The sequence below is a fragment of the Misgurnus anguillicaudatus genome, chromosome 23, assembly GCF_027580225.2.
Source record: "Misgurnus anguillicaudatus chromosome 23, ASM2758022v2, whole genome shotgun sequence".
Taxonomy (NCBI): Eukaryota; Metazoa; Chordata; class Actinopteri; order Cypriniformes; family Cobitidae; genus Misgurnus; species Misgurnus anguillicaudatus.
Window position 1 is genome coordinate 20448079 of NC_073359.2, and position 14422 is coordinate 20462500.

Sequence of the window (14422 nt, forward strand, 5' to 3'; positions counted from 1 at the left end):
TGGGGTTCAGTTTTTTTTTTTTCAGTAAGTTTCACATTTGAGGTGCACGCGAGGGGGTTGTATTTGTCCGGGGAGTCGGATTTCGGTACAACACCTGCTTGCTAGGTGTTTGCTCAGATTTGAGGTGGAAGTTTTCGCTGTAAATAAAAGATTTATCTCCACGCAGAGTGTAAAGCGGACGCTGATGTTTTGTCACCTTTAACTGGGTTAAACTCAAAGTAATGTCGATACTTCCAAGCATTAAACGCTGCATAGTCTTGTTCTCTCTCGCGCTCCATGTTGTCTCTTCATGTTCAACACTACACAACACTGACTGACGGCGCTGCGCTCGTACGTCATTGTCACTCGACTCGCGTCACGACATGAGAGGGTCTCACGGAACAAAATAAAGGTTAAATAACGCAGTAACGCAGCCTGCTTACGGGAAAGGAACAGTTTCTGCAATTGTAATCCCTTACTTTACTCGTTACTTGAAAAAAGTAATCGGATTACAGTAACGCATTACTTCTAACGCGTTACTGCCCATCACTGGTTGCGAATGTGTGGGGCGGGTCTATCAAAAGAAGGTCCAAATTCTATTGAGGTAGGGGCGTGTTTTTACATGATTTCAAATATCAACATTGGCTGTCAGAGATCATGCACCCCGCCTTTAAAACTGTAGCCAATCGTAATGTTAAGTCTGTGTTTTTTATTCTGAGTCGTTTGGTGCGCAATGACACACAGCCCTCACATATGCCATCATATTGCTTAGTTGGTCGCGTGTGCAACTCAGACATTCACGTAAACCCCACTGCGTGCATCAGAACGTTTTTACAAATGCAGATAAAGGTGAGTGGTCGGGCAATTGACGTCTCGCCTTTTACAGGCACTCTGAAGCGGTTTGTGATCACATTGAGTCCAAGTGAACCGCACTCCAGCCCACCTCTGCAAGCCGGCCAGGGTGCAATTAATCAAACCGTGCCCGGGCGCAGTACAGAGCAATCACACTAGTCAAACGAACCAGGCTTTGGATAGTGCGCCCTTAATTTCTTGAATGACATGGGGGTGAGTAAATGATCTAGATTTTTTTAACATCCTTTAACATTGAAGTGGAGTAAAAAAGGTTCCTTAGATTACAAAATGGTTCTTTGAGGAACCAACAATGGTTTTTTTGTGGAATCTTTTAAACACCTGTGTTGTCTCTGGTAAAGGCTTCAGTCCATCATGAGTCTCGAGCACGGTCTGAATTTAAATTGTTAATTTGATTTGCCGCTCAGCTTTAAAGAGAACGGCGTGCTGAGTAAGACGCTTCCCTGCGCTTCTTAATCTATCTGAGGTCTGTAAACACTTAACTTACTTAAAGTTATTTCTGCACTCGAGTACTCTCTTTGCTGTCTTTTTGACAAAATGCACAATTTATGCTCTTTTGCTATCCTCAGTCAAGCTCGGCCTTGTGTTAAAGAACCATACAGAAAGTGGGAGCTTGTAAAATGCTTATGTGGATAGAGATCAAAGTGTACAGATAATAACCTTTGTACTGTATGATTAGTATTTGAGGATTTCCATTTCAGTCTGATCGTATCTCTGAACTATATCATTGCATAAACACAGACATTTTTCTCCTATTTGACTAACCATATTTCTGTATTAACCCTATGGGGTCTAAGAGGGTTTTGGGGCTCTGGAGAATGTTGGGCATGTACTTTCATTTGGTCTTTTTTTAGTTGCTTAAAACATATTACTGGCTATTATACCATGGGCCTGTTGAATACTTTAATCTGATTGGTTGAGAAATGTTGAGAAATGGGTGTTGATTTGTTTTTCTGTAAACCGCACACCTAACCTTGTAATTGTCTTAAAAATAGGCAACAGAGCAATGTTTATGGTAATCGTGGTATATTAAGAGGAATAATTGACTCCAATCCTTTGAATTATTTGGAAAAAAATAATTTGTGCTTCGTGTCGTGTGCATTATTTTCGAATAATTCAGCGGCCCATAGTCAATAATTCCCTTCATAACACAAAACACTTTATTCAGCACAAACTGTGCTACAATAACATGTGAGTTACATGTATGTACAAGTAAATGATGTTTATGCATATTAGTAAAACATTGCTTCATCCCATACTGTTTTAGACACAAATATGAATCACCTTAAATTTTGTGGCTCATTGTGCAAACCCCAAATGTTCATTTTGTCACAATCTAGGACTCCGCCCAGGAGACGGTCATCACTAGAGACATCCATCGCACCTTCCCCGCTCACGACTACTTCAAGGACTCAGGTGGTGATGGACAAGACTCCCTCTACAAGATCTGCAAGGTGAGCCGAATGCTGTGCTGCCTCCGACTGTGACTCATTCTTGCCGTCTGCTAACAAGCATTCAATGTCGCTGCATCATCTCAATCCACTGACCTTTTGCTGTTATTCTTAAGGCCTTTGCATATATCCAACTCATTTGCTGTACTCACCATGCCTCCTATTATTTGTTGCAAATGTGTGTTTGTGAGATCTATGATTGCATTGCTTGCCAACTGTAAACACTGAATTATAATCCAGGTTAAAGTCTTATAATCGAATTATTAGATTTGGAACATCAAAGTTTGATTTCAAGTTCTTATTCAGTCAATATTTAAGATATCAAGGTTGTATTTTTACTGAATGATCTTTGCATTACGTAGGATGATTTTATGTAATAAATCACAAAAAAATGACTTTAGATGGGTTTGCACAGGCAGGGTTACACATCATACCTTAGAAAACCTTATCATATACTAATATGCATTTGCAAATCTGTTTTCCCGCATAAACAAAACCGTATATTATATGGAAACGGGAGGAAAGCAGGTGATGGAGTAGAAAGGGATGGAGGGTAAATCGCGTTTGTGAGGAGTCTTAAGACCTTCTCCATCAGCTGATTGGCAAAGGCAGATTAAAAGACTCCTAAGCAGCAGCGCAATGGACCTTCAATCCAACTAATCCTTAAGAGGATACCTCACAGTTTTGATCGACACATTGCTGTGAACATTTACCAACAGAAAGATCGTACTTCACTTTAAAACGACATGCATTTGACACTAACTCCACGAAGATCTGGACTGAATTGATATTTAGCAGGAAATAATGCAGACAAATTCTAGCCATTAGCCTCTTTCACACAGTAATTCTGGTAAATTACCATGAATTTACCAGAATGAATTTACCAGTAAATACAAAAATGTGCTGTTCACACATGCAGTGACGTTCCGTCTTTTTACCAGCAAGACATCATTCACACATCAGTATCAAAATACCGGTAAACTTGGAGAGAAAGCGGAAGTTACCTGTGGCACGCGGCCGGCGAGCTCCGTGTCGTATTTGTAAACAATGGCGGGTTATGACTTAATATCGTCGGTCCATATTTTGTTGTTTTCACATCTGTGGCTCGTGACCAAACAAATTGCGTAAGGCAGCGTCAACCTGCGTGTGCACATTAGGCTCCACAGATGGTGTGCTAAGGACGTCGGCAATATGGCAAATAGACGGTGAGTTGTTTTAAACAACTTTGGTGAAGAAATGTGGATGTTAACTTCAGTTGTGTTCGACTTTTAGCAGCATGTGTGTGGAAACGTCCGTAAACAGTTCGGGGGTAAACGCGTCACCTGTATAAAAAACTTTCTGATTGGCCCGATCTGTCAGCGCGGTCTGACGTCGATCATTCTAAATGCCGGTAATCCTATATTTTTCGTTCACACATAGCACCCCGGGAAATTACTGGGAATCTTACAACCTGTCTTACTAGTAAATTGGGAGCACTGATTTACCGGAAAGGTTCTGTTCACACATGACATGTTAACTGCAATTTACCAGTAAATTACCAGTAAAGACTGTATGTGTGAAAGGGACTATTGAGACATTAACAAGGAAATTTGCGTCATAGAAGGGGCTTCTGCGACTCCGCTCGCTTCCTGTAAACACGTCATTACTAGAGCAAGCTCCTGATTGGTAAACGTGGTGCGTTTTTCTGCCAAAGTTCAAATTTTTCAACTTGCGCGTTTGTCGCGGCAACGCTGAATTTGCGCCATTCGCCGCGAGACCTCCAGACGCGCATCAACGCTTCTTTACATTGACTTAAAGCGTAACTAAACCCCTGGTCAGAGCCTGACTCCGCCCACTGTTAATATTTGAAAAATGCAAGAAAAGTGGGCAGATCCCAACGGAGATAGAGCGGACGAACTAAGCTCGTACAAAGTGTGTGGTGAGATCGTAACAAGGGCGTGGTGAGCTTGAACCTGCTCACGTCATGAGTTACCCAACATCCAATAGGAAAATTCAACTGCAGTAGCCACCGTTCAACCTGAAGAGGGCAGCACTAAGACGTTTTTACACCATATATTATATAAAATATATGTCATATATGTCAAAAAACTTACTAAAATCAATGAACAGCAGTAATAAAGCATCATTCTTACAGATCATTAACTAAAAAAAGTTGGTTTAGGGTTTAGTTACTCTTTAACATTGAAATCACTCGCGCTTGACGCCTTTACCGCAGCTTGTCTGAACGCAGCATTAGACACCTGTGAGATTGTGCTGGTGCTGCAGGATTTGATTGGATGTGATAGGTTACACATGCTATGATATTACTGGTCGGTTACATTAACGACAAAAACAGTTTCAGAGATTTGAGAAAAACATTTCTTTTCAAGTAACATCTACTCAGTATTGTCAGTGTTGATCTGATGTTGTCTTTTGAATAAAAGCTGTATCTTAGTTAACATCGTCTAAACTGCAATTTTTTTACAGGCATACTCTGTGTACGATGAAGAGATTGGCTATTGCCAGGGTCAGTCATTTCTGGCGGCTGTTTTACTTTTACATGTGAGTATTATGCAAGACTGATTTGAAATTTATCACAGAATAAAGGACGCAAAAAATGCTGCGTTATTTTTAACCCATTGTTGGTTTAAAAAAGGCACAAATTCAGCCATTTGGGTTAAATAAACACAAAAACTTTTATATGTGTGACCCTGGACCACAAAACCAGACATAAGTAGCACGGGTGTATTTGTAGCAACATTAGCCAACAATACATTGTTGTGGTCAAAATTATAGATTTTTTTAAGCCAAAAAGTCATTATTATATTGTGTAAAGATCATGTTCCATAAAGATATTTAGTAAATCTATCGTAAATATATAAAAATGTATTTATCATCAGTATTATGTGATGCTTAGGACTTCATTTGGACAACATTAAAGGCGATTTTCTCAATATTTAATTTTTTTGCACCCTCAGATTACAGATTTTCAAATAGTTGTATCCAAATGTTGCCCTATCCTAACAAACCATACATCAATGGAAAGCTTATTCATTCAACCTTTAGGGGATATATAAATCTCAATTTCCAAAATTGACCCTTATGATTGGTTTTGTGGTACAGGGTCACATTTGACCCAAAAGTGGGTTGACACAACCCAGCATAGGTTAAATTTCAACCCAGTGGGTTGGGTTTGACCCAACGCTGAGTTTAAAATGGTAACCCTGAATGTTTTACATTGCAGAATGGGTCAAAACCCAGTTCTTATCATATCCAGGGTTCCCACGGGTCCTTGAAATCCTTGAAAGTTTGTGAATCTGAGGGGGGGATTCAAGGCCCTGTGAAGTTTTTGAAAATATACATACATAGATACAGGTCATTGAAAGTGCTTGAATCTATTTTATGCAAAAAGCTTTCTGGAAAATAACTCCATATTATTCCCTGTGTAGTGTCTAGACTTTTTAAGCACACGTGCTAAACTGTTCGCTTTAAATGCTTATATCTTCTGTATGCGAATGTTGATTCATACCAAAATGCTTTTTTTGCATAGTTGTGTTTGACACATGAAAACGTCTCGGGTTACGTATCTAACTGTTGTTCCATGAAAAGGGAACGAGACGCTGCGTCTTCCTTGCCATACTTCCTGTGTCCCTGTAATGCCATCTTTGGCAATATTTCAGATAGCGATATACTTCCTGGCTCCTCCGTCACCTTGTATTTGTCGTTAAGCCTAATTGGTTGAATTTGATATAGACATTCAGACGCACTTACCCCTGGAGGCGTCCCCAAAGTGTCACCGCAGTGACGCAGCACGAGTTCCCTCAAAAGGGAACTGTAACAATGTATCTTAAAAGGTAACACGATGTGCTCTCACTTGAAATGTATCCCCACATTTAGTCCTTGAATTTGAGGGTATTGGATCTGGAACACATGGCATTTTTAAGGTAACTTTCTGACGTTACAGCAAGGACCACAAAGAGGGAAGAAAACTGGCAGTAAGGAAGGGACATGAATGATGAAATAGTTAATTCCATTAATTACACATTACGAGCGTTGTATAAAATTGAGTTTGTGCAATATTTCAACGATGGCTGCTTATAAAGGGATTCATATTAGAGCACGCTTGGGGATTTCTATAATGTAGTGTAAGTGTCTTTCCCGTGGCCTTGCCTGGGAAGCTCAGGAGCTGTCAAGAATATTAATGACCCAGCCGTCTACCTGCAGGAGCCCATTCAGCTCCGGACACACGCGCTGTCTGCGTGATTTAATACCCGGCTCTTTCTCCGTCTCAAAAACACAAACACACACTCCCTCACCGATACCGTCGCTGCTGCAGACAGGCAGGAAGACATCACACCACTCTTTGTGTGACATCAGAGATCACATCAAAGACAACAGCACTTAATATGGTGGCCTATAATTAAGAACGAAAGCAATTGCATTTTAAGCAAAAGCATGGCTGTACCAGCTGTAAAATCTGTCGGTTTCTTTGCAGATGCCCGAGGAACAAGCCTTCTGCGTGCTGGTGAAGATCATGTACACCTACGGCCTTCGAGAGCTCTACAAAAACAACTTTGAAGATCTTCACTGCAAGTTCTACCAGCTGGAGCGTCTGCTGCAGGTTTGGCCTTTTGAGTTTATGTCCGTATGCATGTGTGCATTATAAAAACACCCTCATGTGTCTCTGCATGTGTATGTTCAACTCCTGACTCTACTATCGAAGTATCACATACGCATCTCATGAACCCCTCGTGAGTGCCGACAAGCTGTGTATGTAATGGCCTCGGCGAGTTTAAGCGATCCTCTTGTAAGCTGTTAGACCCAATCTCCTGGTAAATGGGTTTTAATTTTCTGCTGAAATTTAATTTGATTCGAAGTAATCGCCTTTCAGCACTAAACTAAATCTGGTTAACATTAACGGCGCCCCCACAGCAAGAGCGTTAGCATCGATCGGCGTCGGTAACGCTTGTGCGACATGGAAGTTGTGCTGTGTGACACCAAGCTCCCTCTTCTTAAAGCAACACTATGTAGTTTTTTTACCTTTAAATAATGTCTCTAAAATTATTTCAGTGATAGAACAACTTTTAACTGGACAAATTGTACTGTTGCTGCAACCTGAGCAGCCTCCTAGCTGCTACAAGCACAGTCTGAAAGTGGCGGTGGAGGGTAGAGCACACAGCCCCGCCCCTCCCCCTGCCTGCAGAAGAGAGTCTGATACCAGGCACTGTTGCGCTTTTCAACCACATGGGGGAGCTGTAAGTCATTTTTACATGGAAACTACATAGTGTTGCTTTAACCTAACACTTGCACGGATCAAATCAAAAGTTTTACAGGCCGCATACTTTTTTGTGCTGCACGACTACAGATGCTGATCAAATGTGCTTTTTAAACATATAGGGGCGATTTCCCGAACAGGGATTAGACTAGTCCTAGACTTAACTAAATGTAAGAGCTGTCCAAACTGAAAACAACTTGCATTAACATATCTTAAAATACATCAGTGCCTTTTGTTTTGCTTCAGAATGCACCCAAGTAATGTTTTTAGTAAGACATGTTTGTTAATTTTCTAATGAAACTAAGGCCTAGTCCTGGCTTAAGCTAATCCCTGTACGATAAACCACCCCATAGTGATTTTTTATTTTTAATCATATACACTCACCTAAAGGATTATTAGGAACACCTGTTCAATTTCTCATTAGTGCAGTGGTGCCCCTTAGTGCCAATTGGGCATCGTTTAAATGCCACGGCCTACCTGAGCATTGTTTCTGACCATATCCATCCCTTTATGACCATCCTCTGATGGCTACTTCCAGGAGGATAATGCACCATGTCACAAAGCTCAAATAATTTCAAATTAGTTTCTTAAACATGGCAATGAGTTCACTGTACTAAAATGGCCCCCACAGTCACCAGATCTCAACCCAATAGAGTATCTTTGGGATGTGGTGAACGGGATGTGCATCCCACAAATCTCCATCAACTGCAAGATGCTATCCTATCAATATGGGCCAACATTTCTAAAGAATGCTTTCAGCACCTTGTTGAATCAATGCCACGTAGAATTAAGGCAGTTTTGAAGGCGAAAGGGGGTCAAACATAGTATTAGTATGGTGTTCCTAATAATCCTTTAGGTGAGTGTAGAGTCACTTTTGCTCAATCGTAAGTTTAAGAATTTGAACAGCGAACATATATGAAACCTTCGGCTAGGATCTGACGAATGAATGAATGCAAATGTAATGTAAATATTTAATATAGATATGAAACTTAATAATATGCAGCTTTTTAGAAAGTTAAAGAATAAAGAAAAAATATAAATTGTTTTCCTTTTATAAGTCTATAGATGCATTCTCGAAAAATTGTTTAGTATTTTTCTTCTATTTAAACATAAAACTTGAAAAAATTAAATATTTAATGGTTCATTTCTCATTCTTAGATGATTTTCTTGTTTGTTTACCCTTTCTCACTTCTTTTCCCCATCAGGAGCAGTTGCCAGACCTGTGGTCTCACTTCCAGGACCTGAATCTGGAGGCCCATATGTACGCATCCCAGTGGTTCTTAACGCTCTTTACCGCCAAGTTTCCTCTCTGCATGGTCTTCCATATCACCGATCTGCTTCTGTACGAGGTGACGCTTCTTCCTCAGATAATCACATAATCACAGGAATGCCATGTCCTAGCGAGACGGACGCTATGTGAAGTTTCTAAAGTCAAGTATTGTTGTACTCAACGCTAAAGCTAGAAGTATAGTGAACTCTTTCCCCGCCATTGACGAGTTATCTCGTCAATCTGCAATACCGCTATTATCCACCAGGTGGATACTTCCGCAACTTATAAAACCGGAAGTATTGCCTTAGGGCAAACAGCTGTATGTCCGTGTATGTTTTAAAGATCGATCTGCATCTGATCTCTATCAAAAGTCCTTTACAAAAATGGAATTATCTCAGCTTTTTGCTCAAAATTTTGTGTTTTTGATGAAACCTCACATATTTGAGAGGTGATAAAAACAGAACACATGAAGGTAGGATGAAACAGATTTTTTTGTTTGAAAGCAGACTCTGTTCTTTTATTTCATATATTGTATGTTTAAAAAAGAGCATTTTCTGGAAGGCATTAAACTTTTGTGAAAATCATGAAAAATGCTGGCGGTGAAAGAGTTAAGTTTTTACAGAGGGACAACCTTCCGATCTTTCTGATGAAACAGAAATACGGAAGTGACTTAAACTGCAATTCATCAACTCGCCACTAGATGTTGGCTCTAAAAGGTAGTCAATTCTGATAAACCCTCATGTTAAAATGCCCAACTTTACAGTAGAAAATAATATGTTTACAGCCTGGTACAAAAAGTGTTTTTGGTCTATATGGCGAATTTTGCTATAAATGGGAATAATTTTTTTGCACCTCATTTGTTTAAATTATATTAAGCCTTAAAGTTCTGCATAATTAAGGGCTTGGCCACTTGAGTGACGGGTGAACAGCCACTGCTGTCACTAGAGTCGAGCTAGGTGGGTGTGGTTTCAGCAACCAGCCACCTTAGCTTCACCCACATTCCACCGTTTTACCCATTTTCGGTTATCCACGAATGATGCGCGGTGACACGCGGCCAAGATGGTGACGGCAGGCACCGCCTACTATTGGCTTTAAAGCGTAACTAAACCCCTGGTCAGAGCCTGACTCCACCCACTGGCAATATTTGAAAAATGCAAGAAAAGTGGGCAGATTCCAACGGAGATAGAGGAGACAAACTAAGTGTGTAGTGAGATCGTAACAAGGGCGTGGTGAGCTTGAACCTGCTTACATCACAAGTTATTTTTTAGACCCAACATCCAATAGGAAAATTCAACTGCAGTAGCCACCGTTCAACCTGAAGAGGGCAACACTCAGACGTTTTTACACCATATATTGTAGTATTGAAACACTTTATATCGAAATGTCAAAAAACTTACTAAAATGAATGAACAGCACTAATAAAGCATCATTCTTACAGATCTTTAACTAAAAAAAGTTGGTTTAGGGTTTAGTTACTAAGCTCTTCACAAACGTATGAGTGACGTCACGGCCACTACGTCCATATTTTTTGCAGTCTATGGTTTATACGCATATGCAAGGGTCCGCGTTATTAGAAAGTACATGCACACTGTACGCCGGATTTTTGTAACAGTATATACCTTGGACGCATAGATTGCGCATGCGCATTTTTTGCATACAGGAGAATGCTGTATGTAGCCCAGGAGATGCATTGCATTTTGTTGCAATGCGCATGCGTAGAACATCTGTGTACACGTATGAGTCAAATAAACTATAGTTTGCAAGGCGGTGCATTCGACCGTGCGCGTACGTTCGCGTACACTTCCGGCTTAAGAGTGAAGTGCTGCATGAGCTGTCAAAAGTCACGGCCAACCACTTGGGCAGAATTTCGAGATTTCGCGGGACAATCTAGCGCAATGCGACATGAATCTAAACCAATGCTGTGTCTAAAAACGACAACTTTCATACTATATAGTAGGCAAAAGTGAGTATGCAAGACAAGTAGTATGCACCCAAATTGAAAAAAGTACCTACTACTTTCAGATAGATTTTTAAGTGTGCATTTGATGGACACTACTATCTCAAGGGGCCATGTGAGTTAAGGACTTGCAAAATATTAATAAAAATATTAAAATCTATAAACCGGTCAGCTCTTTTAGTGATTTAGGTATCAAGAAATGTATTCCTCATGATTTAATTGTATTGTATGGCCGCAGTTGTTCAGATCATATGGTCGCATGACAATGAAAGCAATTAAACAGATGAAACAGACAATGAAAAGATCTTAATGTAAGGAACTATCACTTTATCATGTTCTCAAGACTATGACACGGCATAACAAAAAAAATGGCCAACACAGCAAATTAATGTGGTTTAACAACCCAAGTTTTATTATTTACGATAATGTGAAGTTGTTTGGGTCAGAATATAACATAAAACTCACAAAAAAGTTCAATAGCTTCTAAACTTCATGATATCTTTTTGATTTCCCAAAGCAACCCTCTTTGACTTCTTAGAAATGGGCTTCATGTCTTTCGAAAGAACTGCTTTGACCTCTCTACTCCTCTGAGAGTTTTTCCTGTTATTTTTTTCACATCTTTTGCTTTCATTCAGCGTCTGTGGTAGCCCGAGGCAGTACAATTAAAAGTTTCCCCAGCCTGTTTCAGTCAATGAGTTGCATGATGAGAATCTGTTAGATCCATGCAGGACCCTCTCTCTCCATTTCCATCTATAGACCCCTTCAAGGTTTGTAAACATTGAATGATTATCGGGTGCGCGCGCAGCACGGGGTCGAACTGTTCATACCATTTAGGCTTTATAATTGAATCTAACAGTGCTGAAAAATGATGACTTACCTCAAATGAAGTGAGCACTACAAACACAAGCCTCTTTGATCTTTGCATTGTCCCAGTCTTGCACGTTAATTGCTTGCAGACGCAGATGTTGTATTTTTTTGTTTTTGCGATTCTGCATGAATCGCGAAAACTTAACGGAAGACCTGGTGCGATTTTCACAGCCCACGACGTAAGTAGGCATTTTTGACGATACCGAATAATACGCAACTCAATCTGCTGTAATGACTTTTCTGACCCCGACATGCGCAGTAGGAACAGCCTGTGACGTGAACCGTGAAGGGGTCTATAGGTTCACCTTTATGGAAAAAATCGTCGTTAGGGACCATTCATACAGAGAGAGCTGTTTATACAAATCATGCCATTTGCATGTTGTAACTCATCAAAATTGAGTTCGTTTTTGTCTTTTTTTGAACAGTGAACCTAATAAAATAAAGCAATAAGCCCCAAGAAGCAGTGGGTTACCAGTGCATCTTACTCCGCTTTGCGTCGTGCCTAACAACGCCCCTTAGCTGTTATAAAATACACTGTAACACTACTGCTTCGCAGGGCTTATTGCTTTTATAAAACGGTAACTTCATATACATCAAACCCAATTTATAAAAAACTGAAACACTATTTTTTTTTACTAATTTTAAACTCTGTGTGTGTTTTGATAATTGTTCTGAATCTGATTTCTAACTAAATTCCTTATTTCAGCTTTTTGCTAAAACAATTTTTTTAAAGACCATATTTAAGAGTTTATAAGCAGAGAAAAAAATATAGATAGGTTGAAACTTTGTCCCGTTTTGTTTGTTTGTTTGTTTGTTTGTTTGAAAGCAGAATGTCTGTTCGTTTTTTAAAATATATTTGTAGGTTTATAAATTTTTAGAAGAAAAATTTTCTGGAATGCATTTTATTAAACTTTTGTGAAAATTTTAAAAAAGGCAGGCGGCAAATTAGTTAATGGAAGATGGATGCATCTCAGTAACAGGATTAGGTGTTTAGCATAGATTTAGCAAATACATGAAATATAACTGCATGAAATATGTGCTAATAGTATAAACACTAGGCACACATGCACGTCACTAAGCAAATTCTAGTGATTTACCAAAAATTAGTATTTTTTAAATAAACAGACAATATCAAAGAAATAATATAGGTAACAGGACAATACTGTACATCAAGATTGACATTTTTAATCATAGCTACAATATTATAAAATATACAGAAAAGAAAGTGAGAAAATTAACTTTTGGTCTTCTCATGGCCTTCAGAAGATCCAAATGATGCAACTTCCTGTTGAAAATGTGTCTTGAGAGAATATTCCCTAGTTTTTTAAAGGGGAAAATGTTTTGGAAAAACAGGACTGATCGAAAAACTAAAATGTGTATTTTATCTAAAATATAATAATTTTTTAATCATAAAAATACTTACAGCAAAAGTGGGGTATAATGCCACACAAAAATGCAAAACATGAAGATTTGAAGAATTTTATCTTTTATATTTAAAGGTGAAGTATAGAGTTAGACAGTGGGACAGATAATAAATAAAACACTTTTTTTTAAGTTCTAGCTAGTTTTTATTGATTAATAATAAAATGTATTTTAGAGTCGTTTTATTTTTGCATTGTTATACATATAATGTCCTGGGGACAGAAATGTTACAGATTTGGTGGAATAGACCTAATACTTTTAACTTTCCGTGCCATTTAAAGAAAATAGATTAGTGCTGGGCAAAGATTAATCGCGATTAATCGCATACAAAATAAAAAGTTTTTTTGGCATAATATATAAGTATGTGCTGTGTGTAATATGTATAAATAAATACACACACATTCATGTATGTATTTAAGAAACATTTACATGTTTATATATATTTATTTATATTTTTATATATTCTATATTAAAAATAATTTAAAAACAATTATATATAAGTAAAACAATTCTGTAATGAATATATGAATGTGTGTGTGGTTAAATATACACAATTATTAGACACAGTACACGCACATATATTATGCAAAAAATCACTTTTATTTTGTATGCGATTAATCGCGATTAATCTTTGCCCAGCACAATTTTTACATAAAATAATAGTAAGTGCACTGGACACACAAACTGTCCTGTATGAGGCCTTTATTATAAATGTATATGTACAGCTGCAGGAAAAATTAAGAGACCACTTTAAGATTATTTTTAGTTTTTCTAAATGTTCTATTTAAAGAAACAGTATGGGTCAGTTTCCCAGACAGGGTTTAGATTAATCCAGGATATGGCCTTTGTTATATAAGGACATTTAAGTAGTTTTTTTTTTACAAAAAACAATACTGGTGTGCATCTTAAGACAAAACAATGGCACTGATATACGGTGAGATGAGTCATTGGAAGGTGTTTTTTAATTTAGGCAGCTCAAACAGGATAAACCCTGTCTTTGTGTTTAAGTAAAATTATAAGAATATCTTCAACTACGAACAACATTTCTCCCAAATTCCTAATAAAAATAAAATAATGCACAACGGCAGTCAATGCCGGAAACTTTAAGTCTTATCCTCCAAAAACACACACAGCTCCTGAATATTCCATTTAACCCCCTAGCGCCATCTAGAGGCTATCAGGAAGCTATAGTCCCTGCCGTCTGTTATTAATAGAGAACGCAGGATATTTTTAGCCCCGTGTTGCCATGTGAGCGGGTTGTCTAAGCGATGCTCGAGACGGGTGTTTCCATGTGGAGCTGACTTCAGCATCGCTTCTGTGAAGCCACCTGCTCCCCTCTGACACACAAACAC

General features: G+C 38.7%; 1 protein-coding gene across 2 annotated transcripts in view; it reads left to right on the top strand.

The window, feature by feature from the left end:
- The window catches only part of rabgap1l (RAB GTPase activating protein 1-like), a 132210-nt gene that overhangs the window by 92443 nt on the left and 25345 nt on the right, over nucleotides 1-14422 (top strand). For both annotated transcript variants that reach the window (XM_073862236.1, XM_073862235.1), the window contains 4 exons: nucleotides 2190-2303; nucleotides 4767-4841; nucleotides 6775-6900; nucleotides 8760-8903. In XM_073862236.1, coding sequence (XP_073718337.1) covers nucleotides 2190-2303; nucleotides 4767-4841; nucleotides 6775-6900; nucleotides 8760-8903 — 459 coding nt within the window. The remainder of the gene's footprint in view (nucleotides 1-2189; nucleotides 2304-4766; nucleotides 4842-6774; nucleotides 6901-8759; nucleotides 8904-14422) is intronic.